The following is a 23,640-nucleotide window of genomic DNA, read 5'->3' on the forward strand; positions in this document are numbered from 1 at the left end:
CTGGGACGGAGAGCCCCGCTGCTGGCGGGGGCGCGCCGCACCAGTAAACGGGTGCGGCGTGACGGAGAAACCCACCCAATGGCTATGGTCCTCATGGTACATATTGGAGGACATTATGTTGCTTCCCCTTAATTGCATCTATACAATTCATCTCGACCAGTGTGGGTGGTTGTGAGGTCCACATTCTAACCACATTCTGGGTAAAGCAGTTATTCCTGAGTTCTTGAATGTATATTTTTTATTGTAGGTTTTCATTGTTTGCACATTTTTCTCTTTATTTGTACTCTCGGGAATTTGGGGGAAGCTTGTTATAGTCTAGCCCCATTCCTATCTTAAACGAAGGCACAGTCGTTATTTATCTGTCGCAATCTCCAGCACCAGAATCCATTTCTTTTGGAACGTTTTAGGTGCTCCGTTAAACAAATACTGGGATAGTCTAGCTGAAAATCTGATTCCAAATGGTAGTCATGGCAATGTTAGCAAGAGATCAGAGCAGCAAAATAGATTACTCTTATAAAAGGAACCACTGGAAGGAAAAAATAAATTAGCGTAGATTGTTCAGTCAAGATCCATGCATCAAATAGAAAGTGTTTGTAATTTTAATTAGAGAGTGAGCTGCATTAAAGGGGCGCTGGCTTTGGGGAAAAATAAATTGGGGAAAACTGACTCCACTTGTATGCGGACATGCAGCACAAGGTTATAAATGATACTGAAGCAGACATTTAAAAATCAATTTTGCCGAGTACATCTTTGTGAAGACTCTGCCCCTTTAGCCCTCGCTTCTTCAAAACAATGACTTTAGAGATGTGACTTTAGGGATGTAATCACCCTAAATTAGTTCAGAGGTCCTTCAACACTGGCTATAATGACAAGATGTTGAAAACAATACATTTTGATTATATTTCAGGCTATTGAGCCTCCGCTAATTAATTTAACATTTGAGAAATGTCCACCGAATTATGTATAATGACTTGTCTAACAAGCTATTGAGCTGTGCATTGAAATCTACAAAGGATTGGAAGTTGACATGTTTTGCTTCATAGCCTGGTGAAATCTGCCCAACATTCTCGAAGTACTTTCTTGCCTCAGAAATAAAGATTACCAGTACGCTTACCATCATGTGTTTGTTGTCCGCACCAAATTTCTCTACCACCCATATTAAGCCACACATGTTCTTTATTTCATGGATATATTACTTTTTAACTGACAAAATGAGTAGCGTTCTGATCTAATGGGTTGAGCTGAAAGAATGGTGGCAGATTTCGCAATGTGCTCTCTCCCCTTGACACATTGAGTTTATCCGATACATTAGCCGATACATGATACCTATTGTCTTGCATTACTGACTTTTGAACTCCATATTCTCCAATACATTTAGATGAAGATTTGTCAGATGTCAGCAGCACCAAGATGGAAACTCCTAATTCCATTAATGGCTGTGATCCTCTGAGTACAATGGTAAGTAACTTTGACAGCTATTTATAACCCTCTCTAGGCGTATTTTACTTGTCTGCCACATTAACGCTTTGAGAATTATTCTGGCATCAGAAAACAAAGATACAATGATTTGAGAAATGTTCTGATTGAACTGTCAGAAAAGAAAAATTGAATGAAAAACGTTCATCCGTGTCTCATCTTGACTGTTTAGTGCCAGTGCAATTTGACAAGGCGGTTCAAGCACAATATATAAACCTCGATAAAACCTGTAAATCATGGAGAGAATTCAGTCACTGGAAATTCTCCTCTGAACTGCCAGAATCACCATGTAAACGTGGGCTTCTGTAACCTTCAACCGTAATTAAGCCAGCCAATCAGGAAAATAGCTGAGGAAATTGCTCAGAAACACAAATAAGTGTAAAGTAGTGCAAACTTGGTGTTAAAATTGCTAATGGTGAATTTGAAAGATACGAAGCAATTTTAGCTGACTCGACATTCAACATGCCCAATAGAGTCTGTCCCAAGACTCTTCCCAAGGAAGGAAAGTAAGGAAAATAGGTCCTACTTTATTGCTGTAACAGCTCTTCAAAGGAGTACTTCATTAGTTGTGAAGTACTTTGGGATGTCCTGAGATCAAGAAAGGTACTACTGAAATGCAAGTTCTTTTTTGTTTAACAATAATTAGTTCTCAAAATTTGCAAAAACTAGTTCTCAAAATTTGCAAAAACTAACAGTTCCTCTGCAACTGAGACAACGAAAAGACATGCATTTATTTTCAAAACATTTTTCAGTACTCAAGGGTAACTAAGAAGGCTATTGGCTATGTTAAACTAATCTATTGTTGGTGTTAGGCCACCAAGCCTAATGCAGGAAGGCCAGAATTTTTTTCATTACTTGATAGTTTCTGTTTTAGTTTATGTGAATCACAAGAAAGCACCCTCAGGCAGTCGATGAAAATGGGCAACAGTCAAAGCTGACGACCAATTAATAGTTGTTTTACAATGGCAGTTCATTTATATTCTCCATTCCTTACTTTACCATTTTCCTCCTCTGTTTTGACCTCCAGGTTCTCTTCCATCTGTATTATGTTTTATTATAACAGAGAGGTGAAACGGAGAGATGAACTTCTCTGTAAATACTGCATAATGCAAGAATTTCTGTTGTCATAGTGATCTAAAATAAACATTGCTGACTTTACCGAATGCTTTAGCAACCAATTTGATGAGCTCGGAGTGGAAGTGAAGCCTTTTTGCAAATCAAATGGAGCAGTTGTATTTACTGTCAGGATGTAGTGCACAAATCTCATTGTGAGCACTTTCCAATGTCCCTTCATATAGGCAGGGTCACTGCTCATGTCTTATCTGGTGATTTTGCTTTAATGAAGCATTGTGAGTAACGAGAGAGTATTAAAAGTTGGGAGAGGACAATTGAAAGTGGGAGGTGAATGGAATGGGTGAAATGATAATAACAATGCATGTGATCATTTAATTTGATATGATTCTCTGAACCATGAGATCCCAAGCTGAACTAGAAAGTAAAATTTTAGCCAGCTGTTTTGTCTGATGGCTACCATGCACTTGAGTCATTACGCATAGTGGCTATCTCTCGAGAGAGTTTGCTTCAGAATCCATTTCGTCAATGTTCACTATCATTCCAAAGTTCAAGCCTGCTGTTACTAGTCCTGCTCCTGGTACTTGCAATCCTTCTTCTGTGCTTGCTACAAGTGCTTTATCACTCCCTCCCTGGCCAAACACAACATCAATACAGCACAGGAACAGGCCCTTCGGCCCTCGCTCGGCCTTCAACAGGAGCTTCTGCCAAACCATTAATTTGCGCTGGTGCCATTCTGAGCCGTTTTCTTTGCTATTTTTAGTGGTGGTTCACCATTGCCTTATTCATAAACTCAGAGAAGGAAAAGAACAAGAACAGGTGCAGGAAATCAAATATTGAGGAAACATACTATCTGCAGATGGAAGGTGCGACAAAGAAATAAGAATATAGATAGCAATGGAAAAGTTCGTATTTGGTGATAGACGGTTGATAAGCGGAAAGCTGAAGAAACCATTCGAGCAGCGACTTGTAAAGAGCTTGATTCAGAGTGTTGTTTTGTACGGATGTGAGACCTGGACCTTTATGGAAAGTGGAGACAAACTTGTTAAACAGCTTTGAAATGTAGAATGGGCAGGATCAGCTGGACAGAATTTTTTTTTAAAACGGTAGGTGCAGTGAAAAAAAAAGTGTTAAAATAATTAGGAACAGGCAGAGGGTGGAATTTAATTAGGGCAGGAAGTGGATGCCACTTCCGCTTACTTTTCAGGAATGGCCACCCATCCAATCACAATGCAGATTAGAAGTGCACGCAGGGGGCACATATCCCACGTACAATTATGCGGCAGGGATGACTCTCAGCAGCCTATCTCCACATCAGCTGCTGACGTTGGGTTCACACAAAGACGTGGCGGTCATAAAAGAAAAATTAAGTATTATGAGCACAATCATGGCATGGATGCGGAGACACTATTATGGTATATTTAGATCACAATATATTTACACTTGACTATTGTGTGTTATGTGCAATGTTGGGATGACTTCCTTCAGAGGGTATATTGCATTGTCATGTTTGGCAGTCATTGCTGAATGAAGGGGACTAAGGGACATCTCACCAGTTTAGGCAGCAATGTGGTTAGAGTGTGTTCGGGAACATTTTATTGGATGGTAATGTGTGCAGTGTGATTTGCATTGGATGGTAATGTGTGCAGTGTGATTTGCATTCTCAAGGCAATGCGACATGGCTGAACATGCAGCATCTTCTGGCCTTCCCATAAATGACTAGTCAACGAGATTGACTGACTATCACGAGAAGTAATGTGATACACGTGCAATCATGGCCTTGACAACGTGGGCAAGAAATAGAGATACCACCATAATACCAATACCAAAGAAGAACAAGGTAGCCTGCCTCAATGACTACACACCGGTGGCCCTGAAGTCTGTTATCATGAAATGCTTCGAGCGGCTCGTCATGAGACGGGTCAGCGCCAGCGTCCCAGACGGTCTTGATCCACTGCAGTTTGCCTATCACCGCAACTGGTCCACAGCAGTTGCTATCTCCCTGGCTCTACAATCAACACTCGAACACCTCGACAACACGGACACATATGTAAGACTGCTGTTCATAGACTACAGCTCCGCCTTCAACACTATTATCCCGACAAGACTAATAACCAAACTCTTCAATCTTGGACTGGTCCCCTCCCTGTGCAGCTGGATCCTTGACTTCCTCACCAACAGACCGCAATCTGTCAGGATAGGCTACAGCACCTCCTCCACAATAGTCCTCAATCTTCAACACCGGGGCCCCGCAAGGATGTGTGCTCAGTCCTCTACTATACTCCCTATACACACATGACTGTGTGGCAAGATTTAACTCCAACTCAATCTATAAGTTTGCAGATGATACGATTGTGGTGGGACGTATCTCAAACAACGACGAATCAGACTACAGGAGGGAGATAAATCACTTGGTTGCATGGTGTACCGAAAACAACCTCTCTCTAAATGTTGGAAAGACCAAGGAACTGATCATCGACTTCAGGAAGCGTAGCACGACACACACTCCCGTCTGCATCAATGGCTCCGAAGTGGAGATGGTCGATAGCTTTATGTTCCTGAGAGTCACCATCACCAACAGTCTGTCCTGGTCCACTCGTGTTGATGCAACAGTCAAGAAAGCCCAACAACGTCTCTACTTCCTACGGAAGCTAAAGAAATTTGGCATATCTGCATCGACTCTCACAAACTTCTTCAGATGTGCGATAGAGAGCATCCTATCTGGCTGCATCACAGCCTGGTAGGGCAACTGCTCGGTACAAGATCGTAAGGAACTGCAGAGTGTGGTGAACTCAGTCCAACGTATCACACAAACTTGCCACCCCCACATTGATTCTGTATACACCTCCCGCTGCCTCAGGAAAGCAGACTGCATTATCAGAGACCCCTCCCACCCAAGCTTTGCCTTCTTCCAGACCCTTCCATCAGACAGAATGTACAGAAGTCTGAAGACTCGCACATCCAGACATAGGAACAGCTTCTTCCCCACAGCTACAAGACTCCTCAACGACTCCCCCTCGGACTGATCTGTTCCCTGCAAGAATACTATTAACGACGCCCTATGCTGCTCTTGCTCATGTATTTGCTTTGTTTGGCCCCTTGTTCCACACTAACCAATCACTGTTTGTTGATGTATCATTTGTCAATGTTCTATGATTGATTATTCTTTTTGTCTACTATGTCCGTACTGTGTACATTCCCTCGGCTGCAGAAAAATACTTTTCACTTCGGTACATGTGACAATAAATCAAATCAATCAATCAATCAATGACTTTGGATTGCTTCATTGGCCTGAGTGGCATTGCAAAGTTGCAATCCTTGGTGGGTGGAGAAGAGTCATATTTTTTAAATCTTGTGTGAGAGCAGTCCACTCCCCTTGGTATTCTAGGGGGTGAGGACATGTGTAGTGAGGTAACTCTGGAGATTGGCAGAGGTGGGCGCACAATCAGAGCAGGCAAGGAAATGATGGTCAGGTATTTACATAATTTCCAGTATCATAGACTACTTGACGGTTGATTGGTTACCTCCTGTATTGCACCTATATGTTGCAGTCTGAGAAATACTACACATGTCCCTCATGAAGCCCTGAAGTGCATAGAAGTTTAGGGCCGCAGATACCTTGAGGGTAACTGGCATTGGGTTCCTTCCAAAGACACGGGGCTGCAGATCTTGTTGTAGAAGTGTGCACGCGTCAGTAAGCACTTACCAGGAAAGCCTTAGCCATCTCTGACATTGCTTGTCAGACATATTTATCTGGAGGTAGTAGGTGTGCGTTCTGAACACATGCTGAAGTGCCAATGCTCTTCCGCTTCAGCCATGAAGATGGCCCTACATGGGTTCCCCCTGACCTCACTCCTCCTTGACTGGTACTGGCCAATGGTCATGTGGCCTAAGCTGTTGTGCGGCCAAGGCCCTCCTCTGCTGAAACCTCTACTCCAACACCTGAGGTTGGAATAAAAAGCTTGGGTGTATGACACGCATTGTAAATCCACAAAGTGAACTATGTGAATAAGGCAGGCAGGCTCTATTGACAAGGCCCTCATTCTTAGAGTGGCTGCAGTTGACGAATGGGAACACATGACCCTCCCATTAGCCACACCCAGAACTAGTCCCATCCCACAGTGCCCTCCTCCCACAAAGAGCTGATCTCAGAGCTAAGTTTCCTTGCAGGACCTCATCCACCCTACCTCTGTCACCTTTGAGCTTCCTCCCATCTCCCTTGCTGGCCCCCTCTCTCTCCACCCCACAGTATTACTTTGTTCCATCCCCCAACCATCCTGGAGCGTCTAACATCATCTCTGATTCAGAGCCATTGACCCACAACCTTCCATTGCTCACCCTCGCCCTGAATGCTCCCACCATCATCCTGGAGCATTGGTCCATCATCCTTCGCCTGCCTTCACTTTCCCTGACTGTTGAAATGCAATGTGTGGTGCAGTTGCCTCTCTTGGATGCACAGGACAACATCTCTGCAATGGTGGCCCACAGCAACCTCACCTCGAGTCCAAAGGTTAAACAACCTTGCCAGATGCATGCCATCTTTAATCTATCGTGATACAAGAGACACAAGTTTCCCATGTACCACTGACTTAATCTTGAAGGTAAGACTTAATTTGGTGTGCTTCACAATTAATGTATACTCATGGTATGCAAATGAATGGTAAATAGGATCCCGCCACCGGGCAGTGTGTTGGCCACTCTGCTGCTGACAAGCCACCCACTTTATCTCAGAAGCTCAACCCACTGTCAGAAAGCCAGGATTTTGGCTTTCGCCTAACTAAACCCCACCTGCCACGTTTCCCGCTCTTACAAGCTGCACTAAATACTACCCAGAGAGTCTGGATAGAGCACGTATTAAGAAGAAACGGACTTGAGAGATACATCATGAAGAGAAGACTTCAAGGAAAAAAGAGGAAAAGACTATCAATGTTGGATGGCTTGAAAGTTAGAGGAAGTTATTGGGAAATGAAAAAACTGGCCCAATTTAGAGAGACATGGAAAGACAAACGACTATGATCCAAGGACCTGTCTTTGGGCCGAGCATACATGATGATGATGAACCCACTTCAGTCATTGCTGAAGAGATGGGAATTCCACTCAATCAAGGTCTTGAAGTTATCTGAATTGGTCCATTTCAAATGAATTCACTCAACATCCATATTGTGGCACGAATACTTCAGATTGACCTGTCCCAATTAAAGAACAAGTCAGCACATAGTCACTGGCAACATGCTACCCGTGTGTCTATGTGGCACACTTTTATTGCGTCATTTCTATCTCACCTAAACATTCATTCTTCATTGTGTCAGCAGGATATTTTGGTTGAGGAGCACAAGAGAGGAGCCTGACATTGCGCACAAACACTTTCTAGCAGAGAAGTCTATGGTTAATGACCAGGGGCAAGAGATCTGGTGAATTACGTATCTGCTCAGTATTCTGGCAACATTTCCAACTGCAATCCTGTCATCTGAATCTATCTGAGATTAGCTAACATCCCAAAAACTAAACAACTAGACATCAAACCTTGACCCTGCTGGTTTGCTGACTTATTATCACTCTGGGACACATTATTATTTTAAAGTGCAAGTCATTATTGTTGTATTTAACCATGAGCCAGAAATAATTTATTTAAAACAAATGTTCCCATTAGTCAAGTATTCTTTAACCAATGTAATAAAAAGAACAAACATTTTATTTTAAATAAAGACTGTGCAGCCTTCCAGAAGCAGTGATGCATTCATGATTAAATAGCGTAATTCAGAAACTTTACAGTCTGTTCTTTGTGTTGTAGCAAACATTGAGACCCCGATTCCCCAGTGTCATGTCCACTACTCCTGAACCACCTTGCAATGATTCAATTCTACGGAGGACGAGAGAAGAAGACCGGGAGTTGCCACACAGAAGGTAAGAGACATACCATTATTATAAAAAGGCGGCAAGTGATAGCGCAGCGCATCATAATTTTACGCAAATTGTCCCTGCTAAATGGTACCAGTGCACGACTGCCACCATATATCAAATCACATTCAAATTGTGAGGACAACCATAAACCACAAGAAATACAGGCCCTTGTGTATCCTCGCTACACACAAATGGAGCTGGTACCACAACTGTACACAATCTTGGATTGCTTCGACACCTGCCACAGAGTTACTAATTGGAAAGGGATGTTCAAGTTTCCCAAAAAGCTGACAAGACCACGTCTAATTCTTTGCACTTTTCCTTATTTACTCCATCTTTCTCATGCTCCAAGCTCTTTGAACATTATTTGATCCTTTACCAACGCTTTTGGTTTCTCAGGTTGTTGTACATTACCTTTCTTTCATAGAACCTTAGAGCTCCTTGCCTCCCTGAAACATCACTTCCCATAGTCATCACTTCACCCTACAAGCAAACATTTTAAAATCCAAGATTCATCCCACCCAAATCCTGACTTAGCTGCATGTTTCTCTTAATGTTGAAATCTTGGTGATATTCTGCATGTTACACCTAGACCTTCCTCCCAAGCGAACTAAATTATATATATTTTTTAACGACTTGGCAGAATTAATGAATGTGCTACCACTGGCCTGCAACAGTAAATTATTCTCCTAAACCTTGAGCTGTGTCACTAAGTGGATTTAACAGCCAGGTGCCATCAAAAACACTGCTCTTCAGGAGACTATTGGCATCCCTTAACTTGAACTCAATATTAATACATACATTAGAAAATAGAATAATTAAATGCTATGACAAAAAAGCAACCTTTCCCTCAGATTTGGCATGAAAAAGTATATTTTAATTGATCTGCCTTTTATGAATCCCCGTTAATTATGCATTGAAGCTTTAGGATTGTTTATCGAGCTTAGTTGCAAGTTGAACTTCACTGTCAGGTTTGGATACATTCTTCTGCTGAAAATTCATCTAAACGTGTCTGGTTGCCTCTTCACAATTTCTTTGTGTTCACTTTAGTGCCCATCAGTAAATTATTGTGTTTGGTTTTCATTGTCGAGTGTACAATAATAAATAATAATTAGATTTTGTATTTCGGCTCACATGTATTCCTGACCATTCAATCTGTAATGAGACTGTTTTTTTTGTTTCATTGTCTTTGTAATGAATATTGCAGTTGTCAAGGTTGGAGAATGAAAGGCTTTATCCATTTTGTTTTTTTTGTCATTCGGTGTCAGGATCAAGTAGTCCCAAAGTTTGTGCAGCGTGGTTAGATGCAGATGAATGCTCACTCACCTTAACAATGTGTCTTTCACTTAAGCTCAGATGAGCTGCTTCCACAGCTCCAGTATGACACTCCTTTGTGGTACAAAGCATTGAATGCCAATTTAGAGATGTTTTGTTCTGAATTACCAGTTAGTGTCATACACAAATGAGCTGAGGCTGTGTACCCATTCTGTTCAAGTAGGATCCTGACAGGCAGTGAAGAGGGGGCGTGCACCCCATCTGAATTCAAACTCAATTTTCAGGTGCGGAAGGATAGTATACTAACCCACTGGATCACCTGATACATGTTCATTTAAAAATAGATGGTCTTTCATTTTGAGTAATGACTATATTTTCCTCTTTTGCTGAATCATCTGGTCTTATGTTGACTTTTTTTCCCCCATTCCACAGTGCTCATTTGAAGAAATACAGGTAATCTTTCATGAAACTGACCTGGTCTGTAACCTGCATTGCCTATTGTAAATGTTTGTCAGTATCTCTTGTAAATTGTGCCAGACTGTGCTCATGAAACGTCATGGGAGTTCGCACATTAGTTGCATATAGGCCTTTATTTCCTGTAAACCTGAGTGTGCAGCCTTTGCCGTGGCAGAGCTGCTTGTTGATTTGGGGAGGGGGGTTGGGGGGGGGGGGGGGGGGGGGGGTGTAGTAGAGTTTGGACAGGGACCAGAGCAAAGTGAGGGTTTGAGGTGAATGTAATATTTGACTGACTTGGCAGGAAAGGGACTGACCTGGGAACTGGGGAGTGCGCCTTACTCAGTCTGAAGCTGGGAACCACACAGACTTGCAGCTCATAACCTGATGGAGACCAAGGTCGGGCCACGGGACTTGCCGGTTACGTTGGCTGTCCTCAAAATCATTGCTGTACTTATGATCCCAGCTCTCCTGCACCACCTCTGCCTTTGAGCCTCTGTACCTGTGTGAGAGATTATTTGTTTTTATGCCACCTGGTGTGAAAGTCAATGCATTTGTCTCCATGGTGCTTATAAACTGAGTGAGATGGGTTCGATATACAGCAGGAAAAAGCTGTCATTTGTACTGACCCTTGTGATTATACAAAGCAACCAGAATCTTTCTTGCTGAAGAAAACATTGCTGTTGTGCTAGGTCTTTATTGCGGTATAATATTCCATAAGTGCTACTTGTAATATTTATCAGTGAAGTAGTGAAAAACCTACGAAAAATAGATGTTTTTGTTCCAGTTTTTGGTTACAGTTCTCCCACCCCTTTTTTCTACTCCCCTGAAGAGGTTGAGTCCTTGCTGAGGCACTGTCCAGTGAACAACTAGTAGGCTCTAGTAGGCATCACTGTCTCGGCCAGCATTGATTGCCCATCCCTAATTGACCTTCAGAAGGTGGTGGCGAGCTACCTTCTTGAACCGCAGCAGTCCCAGAGGTGTAGGTACACCCACGGTGCTGTTAGGGAGAGAGTTCCAGGACTTTGACCCAGCGACAGTGAAGGAACGGTGATATTTTTCCATGTCAGGATGGTGAGTGACTTGGATGGGAACCTCCAGGTGGTGGGGTTCCCAAGTATCTGCTGCTCTTGTCCTTCTCGATGGTCGTGGTTGTGGGTTTGGAAGGGGCTGCCTAAGGAACCTCGATCGTGCCCATTTTCCAGTCCTCATTAGTCATGCGTTAACTTTGACAGTGAGCGACGGCAAGATATTCCATCAGCGTTTCTGGTTTCCCAGTCATTAATTAACACAATAATTGGAAATGCCACATCTTCTGACCGCAGGTAGCCTGACTGATCTTCTACCTGTCACTCCAACAGCGCTTTTGGGATCTGAAAATAAATCTATAAATATACACCATTCTCTTTCCATTCACTCCAAAAGAAGCATTTGCCAAAATATTTTGATAATGAATTAAGTGAGCTGTCAAACAATATCATTGGCACTTGTACGCTGCTTGGCCTTGCTGCCTCAGGGCAAATCTAATGAGTTATGTTAGATGTGTAGACTAAAATATGATCCTGGATGACTGTGATCAGGTTGTAAAGGAGTGACCCAATTGAGGGTTGTGGATGATCTCATTAACCGTGAGAGCAAAGTTTGAGTTGACCCTAAGGTTGCACTCACCCTCTAACAATTTTTATATTATATTCATCAATCCCATTTTGTTTGAATGGTGGTCATGTGTTTTCTGATCTTATCGATTAGTGATATCTGACTTTATGGAGAATCAATGGGCGTAATTCAGTGAAGGCGACAGTCACTCACTCACTGGTTGGCGATCTGACAATAGCTCCATGTTGCCTCTTCAGGAAGGCCCGTTGCATTAACTGCAATTCAGGAAATTCAGGCACTTAATTGGGCAGCAGTGGGCCTTCCACTGGATCTAGTACCTTGCCCGCTGAGAGTTGCCAGCCAGTCAGAGCTGGCACTCTTCATTGCTCAGCAATGCCACCAGGGAGGTGCTGGCTGCTGGCGGTAATGCTCCCACCTGAGGCCCAGGATTGCCGAGGGACCAAGCCACAGGAGAAGGATTGTGCGGTGAGGTTCATAGATGAAGGGGAGCAGGTCGGCAGCAAGGTCAGAGCAGTCGCTCGCAGTGGATCCAATTAAATGCCCCACCTCCAACTCGCGATGAGGGGGAAATTAAATTCTGCCCAATTTGATTTACAATCTTGCTATTTTGGTTGAATTACAAAAAGGATTCAGGGTCCTCTTCAGAGTCCTTCAAGGTATGATGATTTTCTTTCCTTCAATATCTTGATTGTCTCTCCACTTCAGTCTCTCGTCATTTCATGAACCGCTCTGAAAGAGACGTTTGATTTGGGCAACACAAATATGTAAAAATGGCCGTGCACTCATCCAATGATGCTATTCGGAGGCTCAGGCCTTGTGAACACTTGGTCGAGGAACTGTGAAGGGCAAAAAACAGGCCTACCTGTTATAGCTCACCAGTCCCTAGGGAGAAACATCAGCCAATTGGTTACCCCAGGCGGACGGTCGGCAGGTGGATGTTGGGGGTGGATGTGGGAGGAGGTTGGCGTAAGTACCGGGAGGGGATGGCAAGGGGACAGCTCCAACCTTTCTTTTTCAGCGTACTAGCTAAGTCTCAGTGCGTGGAGAATTGGTGACTTTGACCCACGCAGTGATAACTGGACATGACTGACTGCTGTGACGTTGTGATGATAATGGCACTGTTCCATATAACATTAATAACAATGATAGTGATGATGTAGATGAGTGCCAGGTACAACAGTGACTATGGCACTGCTGGTTCTTTGTTTTCCCTTGTTTCCTCAGCTGTTACTTGTTCTGTTTTTGACAGTATTACAGAGGAGGACAATGATAGCATCTGCTGTTACACCTTTGATGCCATGCAATTGGAAACAGATGGTAAATTTGTATTTTGACTAATTTTCTTATTAGTGAAGCGTAGACTGATAGCACCAAGCACTGATAATACATTCATGCAATTCAATTTGGAGTTGGAGAGGGAGGGAAGGAGTACACGATCTGCAAGTTCAGAGTGACTCAGGGTGGGTGGAAGTTATATTGCGCACGTATATACAAACATACAAGTTAATTGGAAGGGTAGGAAATTCAGCCCCTCAAGCCTGCTCCGCCATTTGATAAGATCGTGGCTGATATAATTTTCAGTTATAAAATGTTCTGATGAGACTCAGTTCTGGGCATCATAGCTCAGAAAGGGCTTGGGAGAAATTTCAACTCAGACTTACCACCTTGATACCTGGGTACAACAGCTCAATTATGAGGTCATTTAAACTAGACTTGTATTTCTTTGAAGAACAGAATTTATTCTTCTGATTGAAGAATAAAGCTGATCTAATTGAAGTGATTGAAGATGATTAAAGCAATTGATAGAGTAGGTAGAAGGAAAGTGCTCTTGTGGTGGAGGAGTACAGAAGCAGGGGGAATAACCTTAGACTTAGAGCTAGGCCTTTCAGAAATGATGTCATGAAGCACTTACTGGCACAAACGTTCTTGGAAGTTGCCCCCAAAAAGCTCTTTTGACGTTGGGCCCATGGACAATTCCAAAACTGAACTTGATAGATTTTTATGAGGCAAGATTATTAAATGCCTGGCAGGTGGAGTCAAGATGTCAATCATCCTATTTGAATGGGGCAGCACGTTTGAGGGGCTAAATGGCTGTCTCCAGTTCCTATGTTTCTAGTGTCAGCTCAGCTCTGCCATATTGACAAACTACTAATTAGCCTTTTGTTGTTAACCAGACGAGTATCCGGATAGGATCTCTCACGGACCACCTTCCATCCACTCGTCATCATCGTCACATCAATCCGAAGCTTTAGATTCGTGTGAATTAGAGCACATGAACTCCATATTCAGGAAGTTTTCATTGGAAAGGTATGAGTTTTAATAAGTATTCTGAGCACAGCTACTGTGGTGGCACGTCTTTGGTTAAATTCACTGAGAGTGATTTTGGCTTTGTTGGAACGTGTAAGTAAAGCAAATCGACAGGCCATTTAACATCTTTCTCCATTTTCATCTCCATTGAAGTCAATACAAATAAAAGTGAGGGGAGAAGGAAAACGGGCTGCTAACCCGCTATCACCTGCTCAATGCTGTCGCACAAAGTCAAGATCCACCCCACTGTAACTGAGGCTGAAGATCGTGTGTGAGAAATACCAGTGATCTAGCATTGATTTTCTTTCCGTCAATTTGATTCAATTGGTAGCAGTCTCCTCTCGTGCCGGAGTTTTATGGAGCCCAGTGGAGAGTACTGGGATTTGGAGGGGAGCGAAAGATCACGCGTGATGGTGCGGGGTGGCTGCCATTTTATCAGCAGCAGGGAAGGTCGCAGGCAGCTCTCCTTCCTGTACCAGCCTCCCCGAACAACTGCCGGAATGTGGCGACTAAGGGCTTTTCACAGTAACTTAATTGAAGCCCACTTGTGAGAATAAGCGATTATTATTATTACCCTGAGGCCCGTTGAGGCCAGTTATGGGCCACTTAATGGCCATTTCCCTCTGCCGCTGATAATTTAGTACCTGCTGGGGGGAGCCCTTCGCTACATGAGGAGAGTGCCAGGTAAACCCTGGTGGCCTCCTGGCGGAAGGGGGAGGTGTGGTTGCCCTCTGGTTTTGGCCCGCCTGCCCTCTCCCCAGTGGCAAGGATCACCCCCATGGAAGCACTCTCCATACCTCACAAATGGCCCCGCCATAACACGAGGGACTGCCTTTCTGGCCTCAGTGAGCTCACTTATCTGGGTACCAGGCCAATCCCTCATTGTTGCTGGTCCTGCCTCATTGCAGATGTGGTACTCGCCACCGCTCCCAGTGGCTACTGCTGGGACTGTCAGGCTGCCAATTATCCGATTGGCTGACGAATGTCCTGAGGGTAGGCAATTAATTGTTTGCTGCATGTAAAATTGGGTGGTGGGGGGGGGGGGGGGGGGGGGGGGGTGGGGGGGGGGGGGGGGGGGGGTCCCAGGCAAGGCAGGGTTGACCCTGACTTTCCAGCTGGTGGGCAGGACCATCACAGCCCTATGAAATCCAGTGTGAGAATATTGAGCATTGGAGTAGAGCACTGAATGAATAATGCATTGTTCAATCTGCTGCCCTTTGAGTGAGGCAGTAAACTGTTAGTCAAATGCTACAGCTCCCAAGACACAAGATGAAAGAAAATCAGAAGAGGTGTTAAATGTATTGTCAATTCATTATTATCCATTTATTACCGCATGATCAAAGTTCAAAATTCACTCCCCTCCCCCCCCCCCCCCAAGAATTTTAGTGGGAGGTAGCGATAGAGATTGCAATTTTATTTCATAATTAGCTGGTAAATAAACCCTTATCACAAACTCTTATTAGCTTACAGCTTCACAAATAATAATCTTTGAGAATTACCTATCTTTTTGTCTGCATTTTGAATCATAGAATGGTTACAGCAAAAAACTAGGCCATTCAGCCCATCCTGTCCATGCCAGCTTTCTGCTTGGGCAACTTAACTCGTCCCACTTCCCCCACCATTCCCTGTAACCAGCAATTTTTTTTCCATTCATGGGGTTAGCCAGATCCCTTTTGAAAACCATAAAGGCATCTTCCTCAACCGCACTCTCAGGCAGCGCGTTCCATATCCTGACCTCTCGCTGCCTCAACAGGGTTTTTCTTATGTCGCATTGGTTCTTCTGCCGAACACATTAAGGCGGTGTCCTCTAGTTTCAATCCTTCTGCCGAGGGCTATGGTTTCTATTTCGCCTGTCTCCACCCCTCATTATTATGAACACCTCTCTGCAACACTCTCAGTGCTCTTGATTATTTTTCTTCTGTGGTATCTCTGTAGACCCTTTCGTCCTTCTGTGACCTCAGCCACCCAGATCAGTAACCCTTTGAAACATATGCTGCACACAACACTCAATGGTGACAACCTGGTGACCGAAATCTCCGTTGTGGGTGGAAACGAGAGAGGCCTTTTCATTCAAACAGTACAGCTGGGTTCTGCTGCAGAAAAGGCTGGGCTGAAGGAAGGACACCAACTGATCTTGGTAAGATTCGTCGTGCTGAGCCATCGAGGATATGGCAAGGTTTGAGAAATGTTGTTCCACTGGCTGATGGAGGAAAAAAGGAAATTGACTGATATAAATGCTAATTCACACTGGTGTCAGTATTGAGAACATTGATTGTGTCTATCTAAAATGGAAAATGAGAGTGCATTTTGAAAACTGTATAGATAATCAAGTGCCTGCCTGATTGAAAACCCGAGAAGCAATCTGAGATCTCTGACAAAGTGTAAGTGGTTATTCTCATGCTGTTGCATCCTTATTGATAGGTACATGATGGCGTGGGATTGATTGTAAACTGTCTGATAACAGATACAAGTCACTGACCATTTTGCAAGCAAATGTAAATTGAAACAAATCACTTATATTACGAGAAACTGACAACGCTGAGACCTGTATAATGAAGGTCAAAAGAATTTTAACCAGACGCATTTCAAAAGTTGAAATAAGCTTAAATCAACAGGCACCACTGCCTAAAACATCTCCAAATTCAATCTATGTTTGGACACTCAAGTGCAAGCTTGGCTGTGTTTAGCACATCTGTCTCTGATTCAGAATGTTTGACGTTCAAGAACTTGAATACCTATTCTCGGCTAACACCAACGCGAGGGGAGTGCCACATTACCAGAGGTGCAGTCTTTTGGATGTGAAGCCACATCAGTCCCCTATTCCTCTTAAAAGAGCAAGAGGTACTCAAGGTGACCTGGTCAATATTCATCCCTCAAACAGGAACATCTCACCACTCCATTTATGCACTCTTGCTATGCACAATAGACAACCACGTTTGCCTGCCTAACAACAGTGACGATATTGCGAAGAGTTTCAAAAGTATACAAAATTCCTTGGGACATTTTGAGGACATGAAAGTTGCTAATCAAATCTTCACAGAATGATAGTCCTGTACACTGACAAGCCTCATCAAAATGCTCATTGAATTTGGACTTTAATTTCATTTTTTATGCTGGGTCTTGGCGATTTCTGTTTTCTCGTCATGGCAAAAGAAATGCAGGGGGAAGTGAGGAGAATTTCTTCTATGCAGCAGCTTGTTATAATCTGGAACACTGCTAGTGAGGATGAAAGCAGACCTAACATTAATTTTCAGAATGGAATTGAATGGTTTCTTGAAAAGGAGAAATTTGTCAGGCTATGGAATAAAACAAGGGGAGTAACAGCAATTGGATAGTTCTTTCAAAGATCTAACACAGACACAATGGAATGAATGGCCTCCTGCTTTGTTGTTTGATTCCATGATTCTATATTATCCTCCAAATGCATTGAAAAATGGGACTCTGAAATAACTTGGGCAAGGTTTTCCAGCCCCAATGGGGTCATCCAGTCCCACCGAAAGCGACTGGACTTCTGGCTGGGTGGCCATGTTTCCCATAGAATCACTGCACATCCCTAGACACTAAGGGGCAATTTTTCTTATGGCCAATATTTCTCATGGGTGGCACGATAGCACAGTGGCTTCACAGCTCCAGGGTCCCAGGTTCGATTCTCGGCTTGGGTGACTGTGCAGAGTCTACATGTTCTCCCCATCTGGGTGGGTTTCCTTCGGGTGCTCTGGTTTCCTCCCACAGTCCAGAGATGTGCGGGTTAGGTGGATTGGCCATGGTAAATTGCCCGTAGGCTAGGCAGGGTTGCTGGGTTACAGCTATAGGGTGGAGGTGTGGGCCTAAGTAGGGTGCTCTTTCCAAGAGCCGGTGCAGACTCGATGGACCGAATGGCCTCCTTCTGCACTGTAAATTCTATGATTCTAACCTGCACATTTTTAGACTGGGAGGAAACCGCACCACCCGGACGAAACCCACTCAGATACGGGAAGAAAGTGCAAACTCCACACAGTCATCCAAGGCCGGAATCAAACCTGGATCCCTGGCGCTGTGAGGCAACATTGCTAACTACTGTGCTACCGCGACACCCTCCCGGGGCAGGTCCCGCCTTGACAGGGCCAGAAAATCCTGGCCTTGATATGTTAATGGTGAAACAGCTAATCCAGTCCATCTCAACAATTTAATTTTTGTTATTTGAAGAAAGGAAATGGGTAGGATGCACCAACTCACTGTTCTTATGCTTCAAAAAATATCATAACCCAGTTTATCACTCATACTCCTCCAGTGCGATCACTGATCCAGTATTTCTTGATTTTGCCAACAATATTTGTGTTCACTGACTCTCGGAATGCCCTGTTCTGCATGTCCACCAGTTTACATAAAATTACAGAAAATATGCAGTGTAGAAACAGGCCACTCAGCCCAACTGGCCCAGGACAGTGTTTATGCTCTGCATAAGCCTCTTCCCAACCTTTCTTTACCTAATCCCATCAACATAACCTATTCCTTCCTTCCTCCTGCGTTTATCTGGCTTCTCCCATATACATTTTACCCTACTCGCCTCAAGCACTCCAAGTAGTAGCAAGTTCCATATTGTAACCACTCTCGAAGAAAGATGTTTCCCCTGAAGTTTTTACTAGAATTTTGAATGATGCGTACCGGCTGAGGTTAGTCATGAAGGCCCGCCTTCTCAACCTTGCCCCTCGGCTGAGATGTGGTGACCCTCCGGTTAATTCACCACCAGTCAGCTCTCCCTCAAAGGGGAGAGCAGCCTATGGTCATCTGGGACTATGACGACATTAATGACAACAAAGAAAATTACAGCACAGGAACAGGCCCTTTGGCCCTCCCAGCCTGCGCCGATCCAGATCCTTTATCTAAACCTGTCGCCTATTTTCCAAGGATCTACTTCCCTCTGTTCCCCGCCGGTTCATATATCTGTCTAGATAAATTCTAGAATGATTCTTTAATATTTACAGCTCCTCGTTATGGATTTCGTATCTTCCCTATATAAAGTAAATAAATTTAATCTGTTTGTTCACTTTCTGCCTTCTAAGGTTGAGGCTGTATTGTGGTAGAGTTCATGATTAGGCCAACATGTCAATCGTGTGCAGTTCATCTTGACCCTTAAAATTCTGAACACTAATTAGATTTCTAATTTCTTTCCTTCAGTGTAAACATTTGTATTTCAGAAAGGATGTTATATAATATAAATAATTATCTGCAGCTCACTATAGAATTATTAATTAGAAGAGAATTAACCTTTACAAAAGACCTTAAATCACTCAGGAATTTATAAAGCAGCCTTAATTAATCTTGAATGACAGGCTTTAAGATAGGGAAGGTGCTGTACGGTTTTTTTTGTATTTAGGGGCTGCAAATCTTATTTGTGGAATTAAAATTCCATTTCCAGGCAGTCCTACCAGACAACTTACTAGACTTGGGAAAAGGCCCCTTGAGACACTACGGCAATTGTCCTTAATATTTATTACCATAGCAACAGTAAATCATATTGTCCTTCCACCACCCGGTGGTCTTTTTTAACACAAGAAAAGCTGCTGTTGTCAGTCCTCTTAGAGAGATGGTACTGAAAATTAATTATGGCCCATTTTTAGTGCAGGGGTCGCACTTCACGACTGTCCCCGCCTGTTGCCTCTGAGGTAGGCAACACACACGCTTAGTGCTGCCTTCTCACTTACCGATTGCTGCGTTACTACAAGTGAGGCATGCACTGCTGGTTGCCTGCGTGCTCAGCAGAGGGTCAAGCAGTATGCACTAATGGGACATGGTGCAGGCCACCTGCCTCTCTTGAAGGCAGTCTGTTCCTCTTAAAGGGGAACTGCACCCCGTGGAAGAGCTGCTTCTGGCTGCTTGTACTGTCACAGACTTCATGTAGGCACTGCATCATGGAAGAAAGAGGGCTCTTAGGTTTCATGGCTTCTGAATTAGAGCCACAAGTGGTGAAGCGAGAGAGGGAAGGAACTATGTTTTGAAACGGGCCAGGAGGCCCTCAAGGACCACCTTCTGATGAGAATTGGAAAACTGGCCAGGGAGGTTAACGCTTGGAGACTCGTTCAAGTTACCTGGTAGCAGAACAGGAAAGAGTTTAATGATCTCACTCGGTGGTCAAGGTCAGTGAGTGTGTCTTCACATAACATCTCCTACCCACCACTCCATCAGCTTCTCACGTTTCTCAATACATCCCCATCACCAGCTCAGCAGTGATCCCTGGCATTCAGGATTCACACTGACCACCCAAATACTTTTCCTCACCTCCTCACACATCCATATGGTACCAATCTCATATCCAGTTCCTGCAGACCTCCAACACATTAATCAAAAACCGTGCCACAAAATCACTGATATTTTGCCCTCTCTCTTGTTAGACAAGGTAACACACAATAGAAAGGAGCACAGTAGGATCATGGGAGACCAGGACCCCCATGTGTCCTGAGCCCTTTGGGGAAGATGGTGCTCTACATCATGGGTCGGCCTGGACCAGAGCCTGTGGCTTTGCTGGAAACATTAAGGATATTACCTTGTATCCCTTTTCAACCAGCTCATTCTCATCCTGCTGTCTGGCATAATGAGCAAGCTGCAGATGGTTAGTTGAGTTGCTGGCACTGTATGTACCTTAGAGACTAGTAAGGCCTTTGTAGTGGTGAGTCACTGGGCACAAGTGGGAAGCAGCCAGGCCAAGGGGAAAGAATACTTCAGGTGCTAGCTTCCCAGAGAATGAGGTGACAGACAAATTCTGATGCAGAGTACTCAGATGAAGGCTTTGTTGCAATGACAAAAGTACAGTAAAACACTGATGAGAATGCACACTTGAGATCTGGGTACATTGACTGACCTGTCAGACAGCCTCCTGTCAGAGTTAAGGAACATGGGAGAGCCTGACTCCGACTTGATAGAGAGGATGGTGCAGAGCTCGCCCTCTCCACAGTTTCTGTCCAGTCACCCTGACGTCCTGCAGACCCACAGGTGCTGTCAACGTACCTGTTACCATCTTTGTGTGGACAAGTCAATGTCCATCCTGTGTGGTTGCTGCAACACTTCCTGCCAAATCCAGAAACATTCCGGAGTACTGTGAGTGGCTTTTCAATAACAGGCGGTGCTGTAAATTATTTTATCTGCAAGTTGGTTGTCTACCCCTCTAAATAATGCTAGTGGTAGATCCATTTTGCTCTTTGGAGTGGAAAATGAACATTTTGAGCACACCAATTTTTAAATTAAGCATCACGTCAACCAGTAAACCTATTTGACGTCATAATGTGCAATTGGGGAGCCAGCAGGCCATTTATGGTGCACCTGCGAAAGCACCTTCCTAACATGGAGTGTCGCTTGAGCTGTGCCAGATGGTAGGTAGGCACTGTGCACCCTCTCACATGACTGATTGTATTCTGTAGCACGGCTCCAACATTGCTACAAGTCCAAATTTATCATCCTTAAACACCTTTCTGTTGAGTCAAGTCAGTTTGGGGACTGAAAAAGGATTATGCACAATCACTGCAAGTTGAATGTTCAGGAACTGAGGAAGAAAGACTCCACTACTGGTAAGGTAAGATAAAGTCGCCATAGACCCAGATGACCATAGACCGCTTTCCCCTTTGAGGGGGAGAGCTGCCTGGTGGTGATTTAACCTGAGGGTCACCACACCTCAGGAGAGGGGCAAGGTTGAGAAGGCAGTGCCTTCATGAATAACACCCGGTAGGGAATTGAACCCACGCTGCTGGCCTCACTCTACATCATGAACCAGCTGTCTAGCCAAGTGAGCTAAACCGGCCCACAACTGGACTCCAGGACTGGAATGTGGTTAGAAAGGGTCCAATTAATATTTTATAAGTTCCAGTTCTCATCTTCAGCCGTAGGTTTTTGTTGTGGGCTATTTGATGTTACATGGATTGGGACCAAGCTTGATGGACCAAGGCCCTGGTCCAAGACTGACCCAAGTGGAGGAAAAGTATCTGGGAATGAGCTGAACACCTTGGGTTTCATCACCAAAAGCAAGCTGAAGACCAGCATCGACAGGGAAAGGAAAGTATGGTAACTTGGGTACCCCGTCCACCCGCTCCTCCAACCACCATCTGCCCCACCTGCGAAGAAACTGTAGGTCACGCATTGGGCTCCTCAGTCACCTGGGAACTCATTTTTAGTGTGAAAGCAAGTCATCCTCAATTCCGAAGGACTGCCTAAGAAGAAGGGTGGACAGACCTAATTTTGGACCTGTACTAGGTTGAGTTTCTGGTCTTTTTGAGTGTGATTCTTTATTTGGATCATAATTTGTAACCTCATTTCCTGTGCCTAACCTCAGTGATATCCAGGTGGACAATTTACAGTCTATGTTTGTGGGCATAGAGGGTTAAACTATGAGGACCGGTTACATCAACTTCCCTTTAAAATAAAACAATTGAGAAGGGATCTGACTGGGGTGCTTAAAATATATATTTTTTAATTCACCAGGGTAAATATGGGGAAATGATTTCCTTTGGTGGGGGAATCCAGAAGGAGGGACAATAATCGTTAAATTAGAGGCAGTGCATTTCAGAGAGAAATCAGGAAGCATTTTTTCACACAAAAAGTAGCAGAAACCTGAAACCCTCTTCCCCCATAAGGCATAGGACTCTGGGTCAACTGGAGCTTTCAACACTGAGGTTAACAGCCTTTTGTTTGGTGAGAGCATCATTTGTCTCCCAAATACCTCAACATTCAGATTGCAGGAAATGGGCCTGGATTGACAAACAATGTACAAACCCATTTCATGTAAGATCTTAAATCGCCATCAGAAATAGAGCTTCTATTTCATCTACCTGGCCTGGATTTGAAGCGTGGGAACCTGGTGAAAAGAACATTGTGTTCTAATGATGTAGGAGAATATGTCTCTAGTGTGGCCTCATCTGAAATCTATCTTTCTCTTTGAAGCTGGAAGGATGCATCAAGGGAGAAACTCAAAGTGTTGCCTTGGAAACATCTACTAAAGAAGAAGCACATTGGACATTACAACGCTGCAATGGACCAGTGACACTGCACTTTAAAGCAAACTTTGACGGTAAGCAACGAGCCAAGCTGCAGGGATTGACAGGGCAATTCATTAGGTCCAAGAATCCGAGATAGAGAGCAGGTGAGCGGGAGAACAGCCATCTTGTAAGCAATGTTCCTTTGAAATTTCACTCTTGCACCTGGCCAGTTTATTCAAAGCACCATACACTTTACATATTTTTCACATAGGCAATATTTAACACAAAACAAAGCCTGACGATACTTTACCTGCTGCTCCACAGCCACAATATGGGCAGCTGAGCCAGAACAAAGCCTATAAGAATGAACTGAAAAATCCCAATTGGTCACGAGGAGGGGCCGGTGAAAAGCCTTCACGAGAGTATCTCATGGGTGCTCTCTGTTCACACGCCAATCAAAAAATACTCGACCACAATTAGACCTGCCTCTGAAGTGTCTCTGTTTTGAGTACAGTGTGGGACACATTGAAACCTCTCCTCAGGTTTCTTAAGCAGCTTAACACACCTGAAAAGTCTGTGGGCGCGATTCAGTGGAAAC

The 23,640-nt window shown here is 44.0% G+C and overlaps 1 protein-coding gene across 3 annotated transcripts in view; it reads left to right on the forward strand.

The window, feature by feature from the left end:
• card11 (caspase recruitment domain family, member 11) overlaps nucleotides 1-23,640 on the forward strand; it is a 367,235-nt gene that overhangs the window by 270,939 nt on the left and 72,656 nt on the right. For 2 of the 3 annotated variants that reach the window (XM_072480962.1, XM_072480963.1), the window contains 7 exons: nucleotides 1,379-1,458; nucleotides 8,339-8,451; nucleotides 10,156-10,176; nucleotides 13,043-13,110; nucleotides 13,968-14,100; nucleotides 16,036-16,237; nucleotides 23,008-23,134. In XM_072480962.1, the coding sequence (XP_072337063.1) occupies nucleotides 1,379-1,458; nucleotides 8,339-8,451; nucleotides 10,156-10,176; nucleotides 13,043-13,110; nucleotides 13,968-14,100; nucleotides 16,036-16,237; nucleotides 23,008-23,134 (744 nt within the window). The remainder of the gene's footprint in view (nucleotides 1-1,378; nucleotides 1,459-8,338; nucleotides 8,452-10,155; nucleotides 10,177-13,042; nucleotides 13,111-13,967; nucleotides 14,101-16,035; nucleotides 16,238-23,007; nucleotides 23,135-23,640) is intronic. The other variant, XM_072480964.1, reaches the window with a different exon arrangement.

This window comes from Scyliorhinus torazame, chromosome 17, assembly GCF_047496885.1.
Source record: "Scyliorhinus torazame isolate Kashiwa2021f chromosome 17, sScyTor2.1, whole genome shotgun sequence".
Taxonomy (NCBI): Eukaryota; Metazoa; Chordata; class Chondrichthyes; order Carcharhiniformes; family Scyliorhinidae; genus Scyliorhinus; species Scyliorhinus torazame.